The following is a 16,640-nucleotide window of genomic DNA, read 5'->3' as shown; positions in this document are numbered from 1 at the left end:
CATGAAAACAACTGTACAGTGAATTTTGACATTTAATTCTATTTTTGAGTAGAGTTAAACAAAATGAATTCTAAACAAACCAACAACCAACACCCCAAAACAACAACAGCAAAACAGTACAAAGCAAGACATGCAGCTGAGAAGAGGCTACAGTAACAAAGACAAGAAGGCACATCTCAGGCCCCACACTGAGCTCAGGATGAGCCCTTGCTTACAGAAGAGGCTGTGCCTAGAGGTGCTGGATCCCCTCTCCCACACAGCTTCTGGCTTCCTGCCTGCAAATGCATCTTGCAGAAAGTCAGACTCCCTCAGAGGTAGTGGCAGCTGGCCCTGAGCTGGATTCAAATGGAGGCGAGTGGGCAGAGGATGCAACCACAGCACAGAGAGCAGGAAAGAGTGGGGTCAGGTCTCCTGACTTTCCATGATGGACTAAACATGTAAGTGATGCAGATGAGCATGCACTGACCCGAGGGTGGAGAGCAAGCAAAACACAATCAGAAGAAAGACTAGGAATTCCATCCATTTCAGTTACCCATCAAGGTCCAGTAGGCACAGGGAAAGGACAGAGCTTTTAGCAAAAGCGACCTCAGCATCAGCAGTCAACAGGCAGCTGCTCCCGTAACGCCCCATGAAGAGGTGCCACGTAGGCACTGCCCTGCTAGGGGTCAGGAGTTTTAGGTGTACTAGGAGCTGATGAAGTCCAGTATTTCTTCTGGATTATCCTTGGAAACAGTGTCTCTTTTCCTGCACCGCTTCTGTGCCTGTGACTCAGAGGTCCCCTGGCCGGGCTCAGGAAACACAGGGTGCTGCTGCACAGCGAGGGCAGTGGCTCAATGCACCCAGGGAATGGTGTGGTCACACCTGTCCTGTGACCTGGTGCGGCACTACCCTAGGTCCCTGCTGTCTCAGTGAGGTGGGATGTTGCCCAGGTCCTCAGGTAACTGGGCAAAGTTTTAGTTTTGAGCCCTGGCATGGTGGCGGCAGGGTGTTGAGTAAGTGGTCACTTCTGTGGTATTTCTCCTGGGCCCTCCCTGCAGACTTCTCAATGAAGTTCCCTCAGACCCCCTCTGCCAGGTACAAGCCAGCTTCTGCAGGTGGATGGGCTCTGTGGTCATCTCAGAGCACAGCCGAGGCTCTGCACCTCTTCTGTAGAATCAAATCCCTCCTGAACATGGTCTTTCTTAAACCCCTCCAGTCTGTCTGTGTGCACTGCACACTTGGAGTGGGCCCAACTGGGCCTCGGGGCCTCTGGGAGCGCCACATGCCAGGGCCTTTGCTGTGTCATCATCGGAGCAAGGGAGGGCACTGCTGTCCCCCCCACAGGCCAGGAAGATGACACTCAAGAGAGAGGGCTCTGCAGGGAGGCAGGGTGCTGCTTGCCCAGTGCAGAGCAAGTCCTGTGCCATGTGGGCAGGGCCCTGCCTGTCTTCTTGCCCCTTTCAGCACTCAAGAGTCCTCATAATCCCGGGAGTTCCTCAGTCCCTTCCTCCAGCAGGTGCTGTGAGTCCTCACCTCGGGGCTCAGCTGCCAGGGACTGCTGCTGCAGAGAGCCTCTGGGAGCACAGCACAGTGTGAGGACTTAGCTCTACTAGATGTGCATTTAAAATAGAGGGACAGTTCTATTTTATGTTACAATAAAATTTTATTAATGTTTACAGAAAATAACTACAGATACATGAAACCAGAAAAAATCCAAAAGGCAACATTTCCAGGTGAGGCAAGGAGATGTGCAATTGGAGTCCTGCAAGGTGAGGTGGTCTGAATTGTCCTGCAGACCGATGATCAGCCATAAGAGAGGAGAGAGAGGGAGATTCAGGTCAGGCTGGCCAGTTTCTGCCTGTCCAGCTCTGTTCACCCCATCCCCCCTTAGCTCCAATCCTGGTCCCTTCCAGTGGGCGCTGCTGTGGAAACAGTTGTGGCTCTAGCAGTGGCAGGAGAGGGACAGGACAGAAAATTCCTGAATCGCTCTTCTTTGTGCCTTTCCCAAGGCATATAGGCCATTTCCTGCCAGAGAAGCCCCAGGCACTGACCCAGACAGCAAGACGCCGTCCCATATCTTGTCCAGCTCCATTGGTGGTCCCATTCTCTTGCTTTGCTCCTGGCCAGCAGCAGCCTCTGGAAACCCCTCCTAGTGGTACCAGCATGACCTTTCCTGCATTCCCACCACCCACAGTCACTAACCCCAGCCTCCTACTCACATCTGAGATGAGATCTCTCTTAGCGGACTCTGAATTGGGTCGAGAGTGTGCACAAATGCTGGATGATGTCCGAGTCTGTAAGATTCAGGAGTGCATAGGCCACGAGCTGCTTGAGGTTGGCCGTGTCTGGGCACTGGCAAAAGTCTCCTGGGTAGTGGAGCAGCCAAGTCTCCAGGATGGAGCTCAGAGCCCTAGGAGGAGGGGGGCAGGAGAGTCAAAGGCCTGACTTCTCCCACTGCCCTAGGCTCTCTGTCATGCAGCCTGAGGGGAGCCCTGCTCAGCAGAGCACACCCTGCCAGCCAGCAGCTGGGCACAGAGGGCAGAGGTGTAGGGACCAGGTGTGAGTGATCTGTGTCCCGCACCTCCTGGGCAGCCTCCACCCAGCATGGCACCAGCATGACCTTCGCTGCTCAGGGATGGCATGGGTTCTCCTTGCTAGGAACAGACTGTGTACAGGTGCATCCTCACTGGAACCTGCTCCTTGCCCACCCCTGAGGCCCTCATGCACAAGAGCCCAAGCACAGCTGTCTCCCTCCTCCTCAAGGCCCAGCCTCTGATCCAGGCCCTCTAGTGGAAATCAATGGACAGTGAGTGACCCTGGTTTTTCCCACAGCCCAGTTCCTCCGATGCATCCCACTTTGGAGAGAGGATTCTTCCCTCCCTCTTAGCCCAATGGCCTTTTACCTCTTGTTCTGCTGGTCCTCTTCAGAGTTCGGAAGGAAGGAGGGGTACCTGGAAGAACCAGGAGAACGTGACCTTTGAGGACTCATTGTCCTTCCCTCCCAAGACGTCTAGGGGACCATGTGATTGTGGGATGGCAAAAGAGGCTGGGAAAGTTGAGAGTTTGGTAGGCATTGCTCCCTGAATGACAGGGAAGCCTCAGGAAAGGTTCTGCACACAGTAGGTGCTTGTAGACATCTGTGCTGTGGGTGAGCCCAGCCAGCTGTGCCCCCATCTCAAGACAGTACTGCCATGACTCCCCTAGGGGTCTCTGATCTGGATTCCTCTAGGCAGAAACCTAGAAAAATGAGGCTCCAGCTAGACAGTTCCTTCAAGGGGCAGATTGGGGAAGCCCCACAGCCCTGGGCTCCACCCCCTAACCAGAGCCAGACCTTGGTCATGCATTCTGGGGCATCAGCCTATTTGGTCCTGAATACAACACGTGAATGGAAGTCCTCTGAACAAACTATTTTCCCCAGTGATTATTAGGGTACAGAACGGTTCAGGGGGTTCATCCCCAAGAGCCTCCCAAGGGTCCAGGGTCCCCTGACTTGGAGGTGCGGCACACCTGAGGAACAGCAGATCCAGCACCTGCCGCGGGGTGGCGAACCTCCTGTAGATGGCCAGGAAGGCAGGCACAAAGAATGGGTACCCGCGCAGATGGGCGGGCACCAGGTTGTCCACCAGCTTCTTCAGCATGTCTGGCTCCATGCTCCCCACCTTGCCAGCATCCTCCAGCTTTGGGCTGGACTTCTTTGAGGCCTGAGGTGGCAGCGAGAATGGCTTTGGAAACACTAGCCGCTCTAAAGAGCTCAGCCCCTAAGTGGATCAGCTGCCAAACGCGTCCCCTGGTTTCACACCCACTCACGCACACTGCCCCACACACCACAGGGGCAAGCAGGGTTCTGGGCTCTCCCGGCTAACTCTGACCTGTTGGGTGCTCTCCTGTATCATCTTGGGAGTTCTGGGGTCGGTGTGCTCCAGGCTCTGGGGCTGACGACTGCCTGAGCCTCTCAGCCTTCGAATAAGACCCTCTTTCCACCAACTCTTGTGGCCTGAGCCTAGGCGTTTTGGGAAACAGCAAGAAAACATCGTCCTGACTGTTCTCTCTCTACCAGTAACTGTAATGAACCAGCCTCGAGAGTTCTAGGTTCTGTTAGGCGTGTTGTCAAGGAAGTGAGGTCACTTCCTCGTGTTCCCCTCCCCTACCTGCTTCTCCCATGTCCCCTGCAACTGATGGATGACCCTTCCCAACCTACTAGTTGCAAAACGGGAAACACCCAAACCCAACGTATCTTGCACTATTGTCTTTGTGTAGACCCCATCTTCTCCTGGGTAGAGACAGCTCATGAAGTACCAGGCCCTCCTTCTTCGTATTAAAGAAGCGGCTGTGGGGCTCAGCCCATAGATTAAAATTCGTTTTGGGTGAAGTCAGCTGAGGGCCAGTGTGAATTCTAGGGCTCTGGTTAGCTTTAGAGTGAGCATCAGGGCATGTCCTTGAATTAGGATTGAATGGTTATCACATCAGGTTGGTTTAGGAAACTAGCACCTGGTTAGGTTGACATTTTTTATGTTAAGTTCAGAGTTAGGGTCCTTTATCATGTGTGAGTCTTGGGGCTAGATGTATTAGGTTTTGTTCCCTGCTAATTTTAGTGCTAGTGTTTTGGTTAGTGGTCATGTCACATATTATTTTCATCACTAAGCACGTTGTGTAGAAAATTTTATTGGAGTGTGAGAAAATGTAATGTTAGGTTTTTAGGGACAGATGCTGAGGATGTAAGTGGCAGGGTTATTTTAAGGATTCAGGTGAGTTTTGGGATAGGGTAAGAGTGAGTGTTGGGTTTAGAGTTAGTTCAAGAGTTAGAATGAGGATTAAGGTTAGGGTTAGTGTTAGGCTTTAAGAGCATCATAGTGTTCAGGATTCAGGTTTAGGTTACCTTTGTTGTTCGTGGTTAGGGTTAGGTTAGAATATTAGGGTTATTTTAGGTTAGGCTTTTGGGTTAAGATAGGGGTTAGGGTTAAGGTTGCACTTGGGGTTCATGTGTGAGTTAAGTCAGTGTTGGTGATGAGTTTGGTGTTAAGTTTTTGGGATTATGAATAAATTATAGTGTTATGATTTGCAGATATGTTTCGGGTTTAGTTTTAGTATGAGTGTGAGTGGTAGGTCTAGGGATTAGGATGAACATCAGAAGTACGGTGAGGATCAAGGATAGAATAAGGATTAGAGTGTGGTTAGGGTTAAGGGTAAGGATTTAGAGTTAGAGTCAGGGTCATAAAGTTGCTGGAATATATGTCTAGTGGAATCACTGTATGGTCACAAAAGAGATTCTATTAATGAAAATAAATATATTTGGATATTCTTTACAACAGGAGAGACCCAAGATTGGGGAAAAGTTTTTTATTTAGTAGTATTTTATTTAGTAGTTTTTTATTTAGTATTGTCTTAAGGTGATTTTAAATTGTTTTATTCTTCTTTAGTTGTGTTTTTATAAACTTCCTACACAAATTTTGAAGCCATGTAAATTAAACTATATCCTGTTCTATTCAAAATAATCTCAGAAGCATGTATTGCTTACCAAGGATAAAGGTGCCTAAACTTTTATAATTAAAGTGAATTTTGAATAAATACAATCTTTATAATTATAGCTAATTGATTAATAGTAACCAATATTCCCTGGGCACTTACTATGTGCCAGCCACTGGACTACATGGTGTGGGAGTGTGTGTATTGTGGATTATTTGTATTTTACATATGCACAGTGCATATAGGTTTACTTCTCCCAATCCACATGAAACGGCCTCAGCATACAATATGACCACAGTGGTGCAACACAGCTGTCCTGGAGTTAAGCATTATATTTTCCTTTGCAGATGACAAAACAGAGTCACAGTCTAATTCAGCACTTTATAGCTAACTCATGTCGAACTCAAATAAGATGGATTTGACCAAATCCATGGCTTTACTGTATCACACTGTACCTCCTATGCTGATGTAAGATAGAAAAATACATAAATCATATTGTATCAGATTGGTAATTTGCTACATGTGTACCATGTGACATAACTACAAAATTTGAAGAGGAAAAAGAAATTCTGAAGTAATATGTGCCAATTGTCAGCCAGAAAAAGCCAAAATGCAATAAAACAATCAAACTAACACGTACTAGCATGGAGGCGGCAGTGATTGCAGACCTAAATTCTCCCATTGCCTCAATGATACAATAACTGATCTTTATATTATTAAGCCAGAATCCTCCCAGGTACACAAGTATTAAAACATCACACTGTATACCTTACACATGTACAATTTTTATTTTTAATTGTAATTTACTAAAGCTGAAGAGCAAAATAAACTCAGTATGTTCAAGGCAATTAGGAAATATATGTCAAATTTAGAAGGTATTCTAGTCAATACAATTAAAAGAACAAAGTATAACTAGAACTGTGAAAAATTCAGATATTGGGAACTTTACATTATAGTAGATACATATTCTATTTTGACTGGTAATTTTCGTTAAAGGCAAAATAAACTTTTCATGCCATTAGCTATTGTTCCTTTTGCCAATTCAGAATTAATATAAACATCAGTGTATAAACTGGTTCATCTCTGACTGTACCTACCTTGAGATATGACAGTCTCAACGTTCAGTTGCATGGTATGGATAAAAAAGACTTTCAGGTAAGAACAAGATGCTGCGCAGTTGAAAATAAAGGGCAGATCTGGTTTTTGTGCTTCCTTTCCCCATCTCCCACCTAGAATTTGCATTTGGTTTAATAATCAATATTATAAGGTTGCAATTTGTACATACATGTCGCTTCCAATACCACCAGTATTATCTTCATTGTAGTAAGAATTCAGCTGTCACCTATATGTTTATTGTCACACTTTACACACATTAAGAATTTAAGGATGGCACATCCTTCATAATCATGCATGACTAACCTGCCAGTGTAGTATTCAGTGTTCCCAGTTTGAGATTCTACCTCCTGACAAGCTTCATAAAAGGGAAGAAATAAAACTGACTTGCATTCTATACAAGATGTCGGTTCTATAAATGCCAGAAAGGAAAGCAAAATGAACAGTTGGAGCATATGGCCGTGAGTGAGCTGACAGCCCGAAGAAACTAGCTCTGCACGAACAACAAGGAGCATCTTGAAATGTTCAAGACATATGTGTTTAGGATGATGACTGAAGTGTTTCATAATAAAAGCAGGACCAAGTGAACCATGAGTGCCGAATAAAGTTTTAATTAAAAATAAGTTTTTAGCCTTCCATGTGAATGTACAATATGCTTCACAGATGGATTTTATATTTAAGTTTTATTCAAACCCAAAAAAGTGAGGCAAATAAAGCTTCTGAAAATGGCATTAAGGCTGAACTGCGTATAAACAAAGGAGGGCTCTGGGACAAACAAACAGGGAAGGGAGAGCCACTCTTTTGTCGTCTATTTTCTGTGTGTACATTGCAGACTAGATGATGCAACTTACCAGTGGTGCAGACATGTTTTTCTCCAGTTTAAATATTTCATAGGCATGCACAGTTAGGAAACCAACTAAATATTTAACAATGGAGAAGTGGTTAGATGACTTTATGTAGTCAATTCTAATCAGGAAGTGCATTTATGTTCTATTTTAGAAAAATGAAATGATATGTACATTTAAATCATAGGATACATACTTCATAAAATAAAACCTAATTTTGTAGTAGAGCATAAAAATATATCACTATGTATCTCAGCACTCTTACTTTTATATATTTACTTTTCTAAATCTTGTATATTTTATGCAGTATTGCTTTATAAAATCAGAAAATAACATTTGAAAATCCAATTAAAATTGAAATATTTATCTAGAAAAATAGCTGTAAAAACAATAATCATTCTAAATTCATAAGAACTTTTTAAAAATAAAACTTTGATGTATAAGAAATGGTGACGCTTATCTATATAAATTCATGCAAGGTAGGAGAAATTTATTTAAAACCCATCGGTTTTATGGAAATAACAAATGATAATATTTCTCCATCTAGTAGATGAAAGTGTAATGACAATGCTTTTGAGTGCACACAGTGACAACGGTCTACCTTTTTTCGTGCATATGAAAAAAATGTTGCAATCACCAAAAAACAATTTTCCTCTGTCTTGCAGGGGACCTGAAATAATTTTGACTGTTTTGCTTAGGATTATCAATAAAAACTTCTCCAGATTTTGCAGCCTCTATGCCAAAAACACATTCATTGCACAACACAGTTTAGGAACAATATGACAACCACTGCTTAGCTATAAAAGGGAATAATACAGCATAAAATTTTCTATCCTTTAGGAAAATTCAAAGTATATTTAACATGTCTTTGTTAAGTAGTAGATTACCTTACAACAGCACTTTTTATTAAAAACAGAATTAATAAACGTAAGAGAAAAAAAGCTGTAATATGTATATGGAATCACTCCTCACGATGATTTTAAACTCTATGAATTGCAAATATGTACTAATAAACTTTTAAAAAACTATATTAGTAAGAGAAAAATAAGCTATACTGTTTCAGAAAGTAAATATCTTATGAGTTCAATAGATTGTCAGCAAAATACAAAAACAATGATAAATATCATTTATAGTTTTTACCATGTTTTGGGTATTGTTTTAAATACTTAATTGTTAACTAATTTAATCATAACACTGTCTCCATGGGTTTTAAATAATCACAACAACTTTATGAAAATATCTTCCATTTTATTAGGGAGAAACCTATTTATAAAGGTTGATAACACAGAGGTGACAAACTCAGGGGAGGAAATCTGGAGTGTATACAACATATTGCTCTTAGGCCAATTGGAGCTCTTCACAAACTACAACTTCCTTTCCCTGGATCACTCATGAAAGCAAGTTATCCTGATAGTGTCTAGTATTTGTCGGAGAATACCCACATGTTCTCCCATCTAATCATAATATTTTGCTGAAGACGGCAGATTAATGTTATTGTCTTATTTCATAGGAAGACAAAAGGGAAGGTCAGAAACGTTGGAAGTGGTTTTTCTGCTATGCAACATTGCAGTTCACCTCTGATGTTATGGTTTGTGCCTAGATGTCCCCGCTCCCAAAGCCTCATGCAGTCATGGAGGCAGGTTTCTAGAGTTTGTGATTGATTCACAGTCCAAAGCTGGGATTACGTGAGTGCTACACCTGTCATAAGGCAGGTAGCTTGTATACAATACAAGGGACAGAAAGAGGCTTGTCTCCCTCTCATCCTCGTCCCCCGCTTGCTTTTGCTGTCTTTCACTGCCATGAACTCTGGCCCCTCTACCGTGTGGGAACAGAAACCTCTATATACTCTTCCCTTAACTTGGGGGGTGATGTATTTTGTCTCAGCAATAAGAAAATAAACTAGGTTATCTGGTAATAGAAGTACACATAGGTACTAGGTGAAAAACAACAGGAGCACAAACATTTTCAAAACCTTTGTTTCCATATACCACTATTCTACTTAATAAAAGCTCCAACAAATTAATGAGGAATTAGTTTCATGAAGCCTCTAACAATTCTATTTTACTACGTATGTTCCAGGACATTGTCTTTTCTTAAAGATTTCTTTCATCTTTCTGAACTATATCATAAACTCAAAAAGGTAAATTTGTTTAAATTTTTACTGCATCGGGAAGTACACTGTCCTTTTTTGGTACTATTTCCATGAAATCTTGGGTCAGTTACAATAAATCTTCAAGACATTTATTTCATATAGTTGTCCATTCTTGGCTTTGTTCATTTTTAATATTTAGGGGTTGGAAATTTGTTCTGAATTTTAATGAATTAATGTTAGTTCATTTTTCATTTTAATTCACTGAGGTTTTTCTGAAGACGTACTACTAGCTACATCATTTGAATACATAAGTTGTAACAAAGTGAGATTTTTAACCACTTATTTAGTTGAGAGGCAGATGGGTTTAGAATCAATTCCAAGCGTTACCAGTTAGATGTTTTTTCACTGACCAGTCACAGTGGTTTGGTCATCAGTGTCCTAGTCTATAAAATAGATTATTGATTTGTGGACTGTGGGGAGCAAGAACCAGGCCTCACCAGGAGGTGATCCCCGCCTGGAAACCAGAGCCATGCATGGGCCACTGCCAGAGTCAGGACAACCAGACCCAAGTCTCTCTCCCCGAGTCTGCCATTTGCAAAATGCAGAAAGAGAGAGAACCAGGCTTCACCAGGAAGTGACCCTTACCTGGAAACCACATCATTTTCATTGCTGTTTGTTTTAGGCTTATTCTCTTTATGTTAAATCTGATGGCAGGAGCAGCTATTTAAAGGATAGCAATATATATTATGTTGATTGTTTTGAAGTCCTTTTTTTGCATTTATTATTTTGTTTTTATTGTTTCTATTCTGTTCTGTTTGATTTTTACTATGTCCGAAGGTATCTGCAGCTGTTTTGAAGACAGGAAGAGGCATTATGGTAACTATTGTTGATTTTGTAAGGTTTGGAAATCCTGTATCACTTACACTGGTTTGTTTTGATTGCTTTTATTGTTTTATTTTCCTGGGTTTTATTCTCTTTAATAATTTAAAAAGGGCAGGAGGTGGGGAGGTTTAGCTCAGCGTCATAAATACCTGCCTGGCAAGTACAAGGTCTTGAGTTCAGTCCCTGGTACCAAAAAAGAAAAAAAAAAAAAAAAAAGTAATAGTAAAACCAGACTACTTATCCAGAATGATCAAAATATACTGTGAATATTTAAATTTAAACTTAGTATGAGATACATTTCCACTAACCCCCCTCAAAATTGTATCCCTGATTTCAAATACACTAATTTCATCTTTCTTGCTGTTTCCTGAAGCAGTTCTGAAAGTCTTCTCTCCTATCTTTATGAGATGTGATTAAAAAATACTATACAGTTAATGCAGACACTGTCATTCAGTAGCAAGGTAGATTCTAAAAACATCACAGTGTGTCCTCATCCATGTTATTCACTAGATCTAGCACTGCTCAACCTCCAGCTCTTCTATATTGTCAAAATGATGAAAGGTAAACATTTTGAATCAGTTTAGAGGCAGCTACAATAGACAACTAAGGAGCTGGGGATTTAGCTCAGCGGCATAATGGCCTGCCTTGCAAGCAGGCAGTTGTGAGTTTGATCCCTGGTACCGATAAAAAGGAAAAAGAAAAAAAAAAAAAAAAAAAAAGGCAACTAACAACCGTCACACAAAAGGACTCTCAGAGCAATTTCAGAAAGTGGCAAGGGTGCTGGGATGTTTGTTCAGGTAGGAGGATTAAAGACAAGGTGTCTTTTACCATAATACATTTTTTAAAATGTAAACATTCACAGTATCTTTCAATCGCACTACATATACCTACTGTAGCTCATAGACATGCTGGGAAAATCAATGTATGTAAATCACCAAATACTGATAGTAGCCCTTTGTAAAGATTAATTTAATTCTCTTGGTGCATAAAGTTTTAGAACTATACAAGTTGGGATAGGAAGTAAAATAAATATATTTTCATTCTCCTCAAACCTGTAAACAATCAAATACCATACAAATTAGAAAACATTCTAATGTAGTTCACTTATGATTTAGCCCAATTTAAATGTAGTGAACTGTACCATACCATGATTTGTTTTTTTCATAAAAGACTGTTTCACTAATTTGCTTAGTCACATAGTAATTTATACTATGTAATTTATACTCTATGTAATTTATACTACAGTAATTTATAGTGATTATTACTTAAATTAACAAGCTTCTAGATAAGAGTGGGATAATTTGAATGCCAGAAGATAATTGTTCATCTCATAGTGAATGAGAAAAGGTAAAACATCTAGCAAGAAAATAATTTTTAAGGCTCACTTAGGAACTAAGAAATTTATGTATCATAGATGAGATTACAATTCCACTGGACTATAAGGTGCCCAGCACAATGGCAAACAATTGCAATAATAACACTGTATTTATCATCCCTTGCAGTAAGGTTTAAGAGTTGGCCAATCACATGAGACTTTTAAATCTTGATTAGCAAGTAACAAACAAAAAGCAAGTTGCTATATTATAAATTTTTTTTAAAGAAAATGTAGAAAAAAAATAAGCAACTTTCTGTGCATCCCTCTGCAGCTCAGCTTTGCAGCTCTCCTTGTTTATCTCTGAAGCTCTCTCTCAGCTGCTGGGGCTCAAACACAGGCTGAGGTTGCTCCCAGTGTCACACAATTGTGTCCTCCTGCTCCATCTTGCTGCCAAGTCTCTCTTGTCATGCAGCTGGGAGCAGGGCATAGGGAGTGTTGTTGGCCAACTCACTGCTCCCAAAATAGGAGGGAGCAGGGTTGGGGGAGTGCTGACTTCCCACTCATTGCCCGCCATGGCTTAAGGTTGTTTAAATCCCACATCCCCCTCTCTCACATTGCTGGAACAGGGCAAGAAAGATCGTGCTGTTCTACTCATTCCCTTTGCGGCAGCCACTGTGGTCCCTGACCTTACTGTTGCTAGAGATTCCAGTTAGCTGCCAAGATGCACAACAAATTAAGGAAAACAAAACAAAAAGCAACTATCAGTCCACTGGAGAAAGAGCAGACTCCTGGTCACTCACTCCTGAATATTCAGGTGACAGCTGTTCCCAGGCTGCAATGTCACAATGTCCTGTGGCAGAAGGGAGAAGAGGCGAGGGGCCTTGCCTGTGGCAGCACTGTGGGCTGCCTCACTGTAAAGGCCTACGCCTATGTTTTGTTTGATCTGCAAATCTCTTGTTTCAGACTAATTTTGGCATCAGGGTGTATATCCCACTCTTTCATCCAGTTACCTGTATTTTTAGTTGATTTTGTCTGAGTAACCCCAATGTAGCTCCTCTGTGCAGCCATGCTGCACAAACTATGTACATTTCTACATGTATGTGGCCCCTTTGTCCTGTCTAGTGGCTTATGTTGTAGGTTAACAGCAAAGCCTGACATTCAAGAACAAAGTAATAATAGGTGCCTGCCTTGCAAGTGTGGTCAGGAGTTTGATCCCCAGGTACAAAAACACACACACACACACAAACAAAAACCAAGTTAATAAAGAAACTCATATGTTTTAGTGTCTTAATGTAAGAAAATATGTATTTATATATATATATATATATATATATATGTGTGTGTGTGTGTGTCGAGGTGTTAGTGTATATTTTACCTACTGTTCTTTTATAATAATGTCCCCTCCCGGCTTTGTTCCTTTTTGTGTTTAACTGGACGTGGATGAAAGAGAGTACTGAACTTTGGCATGAAATAAGCCAGGCTTTATCAGCTCTACCTGAGGTGACCCTCTCTACCAGAGGTGTAACACTTTATTTGCCAGAAACCTCACTGAGACCCTTTAACTTTCCGTCTGCCTCAAATTCCCCTATGGTTACCATGAGGCTTGTTTGAATTTTTTAGTAGTTAAAGCCATCTATTTTTACTAATAATTAAATTTCAATTATATACAAAAACCTGAAAGTCTTATCTCCTTGTACATGCCCGTACATCATTTTCCTGGGTCAGAATGTATTATTTTGTATAGGAATCTATTATTGAGTTTTTGTGGGCACAGCCCTAACATTTTTGTCTAACTTTTATGTTAGTGTTACAGGTAACTTACAAACTACCACCGCAATATTAATTATACTAAATTTGACTCTGTACCTTCATCTGTGAGATACACTTTCACATGCTATGTTACTACTTATACTATATGTTTGTTATTACATTTGAAGAACTCCCTTACACAGGGTAGTGTATTGATATGAACAACTCTTTTATTTCAGAAAACCACTTATTCTTCTCTCCATTTTAAAGAGTAGCTTTGTAAGATAGTGTATTATTAAAAGAGCTGTCGATTCTTTTAGTACTTTGGTTGCACTTCCTGGGCTCCCAGGCTTCTGCTGAGAAATCCAGGTGGTCTGGTTTCCCTGTATGTGACAAGCTGCATTTCTCACTGATGTCAAAATGCGATGTCTTTCACTTTTGGCAGTTCAGTCATGATGTGTCTTAGTGTAGGCTTCATGTTCAATCAGGTTTGGATTTTCTCTTGGATTTGGATTGTATCTTGGGTTTAGATGTATACATCACAAATTTGGAAAGTTTTCAGTTATTTGTTTAAATAAGCATTCTGCTCCTCTGTATCTTCTTTCTGCAACTCCCAGAAATCCTGTATAACTGCTTCAATATTTTCTATTCCTTTCCCCCTACAATTAGAAAATTTCAAAGGACCCATCTTTGAGTACACTGATTCTTTCATTATACTGAAGCTCTCTGCTGTTCTTCAGTTCCTATTTTTCAGCTCAAGAATTTTTTATTCTTTGTTGAACTTATTTTACTCATTTTGTTACATTCTTTGTATAGTCTTGTATCTCACTAAGTTTCTTGTAGTATATAAAGTTTCTTTATAGTAGTATTCTGAATTGAGAAATGGTTCATTCCATTTCTTTGGAGTAAATCACTGCAACTTTACTGGTTTTTTTTTTTTTTTTGATGATACCCTGTTTCCCTGATATTCTTATTCATTGTATCCTTGCACTGGTATCTATACATTTGGTGAAGCACACTTACCAGACTTATCTCTGGTAAAAAAAGATCTTCACTGCCAGGAAAGGCAGAAGCATGAAGTGGCACTGTATCTAGCTAGCCAAATGAAGGGGGGCATCCCACAGCTCCACATCAGAAAGAGAAGAGCAGTTGCACAGCAGAATTTAGGCATGTGGAGTCCACAACATTGGTAACTGTGTGGACCTCGGCAGCCAATGATGTGGAGGTTCTGTAACATCTATGAGGATTGATGGTCATGGGCGGGGGGGGGGCCTCTGGGTCCAGTGATGAGTCCTTATGAGTAGGTAAGGGCAGGGCTGGTGACATGAGCTCACGTGGTGGCCAACAGTGGAGGCAGAGGTATCTGGGAACATACGCAAGGCATGGAGGATGGTGAGTGCACTTGCAGTGGTAACAGCCGAGGCCAATTGGCCCATGTGATGATGAGAAGTGGCAGGGAGCAAGCATGTGTGCAGAGGTGCATATAGCAGTATGCAAACAGTCAGCAATAGGCTTATGTGCAGTGTAAGAGCGTGGTGCACACGCACATTCAATAATAAAGCAGTACTCGCATACACTATAGCAGCTGCCTGAGCAGCTGTATGCATGCATGTAGCCATGAAACATTTTTATAGGCCAGGAGATGGCTAAATCTGGAAATGGACACTGGGTCAGTGTCTGTGTCAAGCATGCTTTTACCAATTATACTAGAAACTGGTGCCACAGTGGCACTAGCTGAGGTAGCTCCAGTCAGGCACCTCAGATCTATGAAGGTGGGACCACCTATAGCAAAATTCATGTGAGATCTATGACAGAACTTGGAGATTCTGAGGTCCTCAGTGGCAAAGACTGACATGGTCCTCAGAAGAGTAGGCCACCATGGACCGTGGCACTTGTGTTCACATAACACAACAATTCAACTCCTAGGTGAGTGCTCACAAGAAATAGAACTGTTATTTCTACACAAAAATACATGAAACTTCTTATCAACATTTAATAAAGCCCCCAAAGTAGAAACAAACAACTCAAATGTCTATAAACTGATTGGACAAACAAGATGTAGTATGTTCATAAAATGGTTATTTAGTAATTTAAAAAAGGCATTTAGTACATTACAAGGTAGACAAATCCTGAAATACCAATTATGCTAAATGAAAGCAGACAGACATGGCTGGTCACATATGATTCCATTTACATGAAATGTCCAGAATAGAGAAGAAAGTAGTTTAGTACTTTCCAGGAGCTGAGGGAATAGAAAATGGGAACTGATTGCTATTAGGTTCAGAATTTATTTAGGGTGATAAATATTCTGTAATTATTTAGTGGTTATGGTTATAAAACACAGAATACAGCAAAAACCAGTTAATTATATACTTTAATAAAATTAATTCTATCTCAATACAGCTATTGTTAGTAAATAAATGATGAAAATTCTCCATCTGCACCTAATTCTTTTTTTTTTTTTTTTTATCGGTACCAGGGATTGAACTCATGACTGCGCACTTGCAAGGTAGGCGCTTGTGCCACTGAGCCAAATCCCCAGCCCATGCACCTAATCCTTAATCAGGAACTTAATCTCTGAAATCAGATCACAATTATTTACCCAAGATTGCTTGATCATCTGCATTAATTACACAATTGTAAAAATGATGGAATGTTAAAATATCATTTCAAATTATCCCCTTTATCTCCTTTTATGTGAAAAAAGTAAATTTCAAGAGGAATAAGGGACATAAGGTTACAGAAGGACTGATCTTCCTTATGTAACCTTATGTAAATAAGGAATAACACCCTTATTTCTTTGTTAAATTTAACATTTTCCTTTACTAAAATTTCTGTTTGTTTATATAAAGAAAAATATATTGAAAGATGAAAAAGAACTATCTTTCTTACAAAGTCCAATGGTTATTATCAGGCCTATGACAAATATAGAAAAAAATATATAAGAGAATAAACAATTGCTTCTATGGATGAGAAAATACAATCATTAGTACTTAAAGGTTTACTCTTTCAAAACGATACAACATAAGAATTCAAAGTGACTGAACAATAACGATCAATCCTTCCCCTAAAAAGGGAAGATGATCACACACACAGCAGAGATGCCAGATACCTGGGAATCTGCCCCATCCTTCACAAGGATGCGAAATTTAATTTATAGAAAAAGATGTCTTTCACAGTATTAGTTTACAAAGCGCTCTCT

At 40.8% G+C, this 16,640-nt stretch overlaps 1 protein-coding gene across 1 annotated transcript; it reads right to left on the bottom strand.

The window, feature by feature from the left end:
- Positions 1–2,082: 2,082 nt before the first annotated feature.
- Positions 2,083–4,337, bottom strand: LOC134473067 (ral guanine nucleotide dissociation stimulator-like). Its single transcript, XM_063236441.1, has 4 exons — positions 3,849–4,337; positions 3,487–3,680; positions 2,883–2,930; positions 2,083–2,389 (listed from the first exon to the last, which is right to left on the bottom strand). Exons 1-4 carry the CDS (start codon positions 4,008–4,010, stop codon positions 2,218–2,220), a joined length of 576 nt encoding a protein of 191 aa, XP_063092511.1. The 5' UTR covers positions 4,011–4,337; the 3' UTR covers positions 2,083–2,217.
- Positions 4,338–16,640: the final 12,303 nt, after the last annotated feature.

The sequence above is a fragment of the Cavia porcellus genome, unplaced genomic scaffold, assembly GCF_034190915.1.
Source record: "Cavia porcellus strain 051 isolate PalLab524CR breed Dunkin Hartley unplaced genomic scaffold, mCavPor4.1 scaffold_25, whole genome shotgun sequence".
Taxonomy (NCBI): Eukaryota; Metazoa; Chordata; class Mammalia; order Rodentia; family Caviidae; genus Cavia; species Cavia porcellus.
Note: the sequence above shows the minus strand (reverse complement) of the source record. Positions and strands in the feature narration are given on the sequence as shown.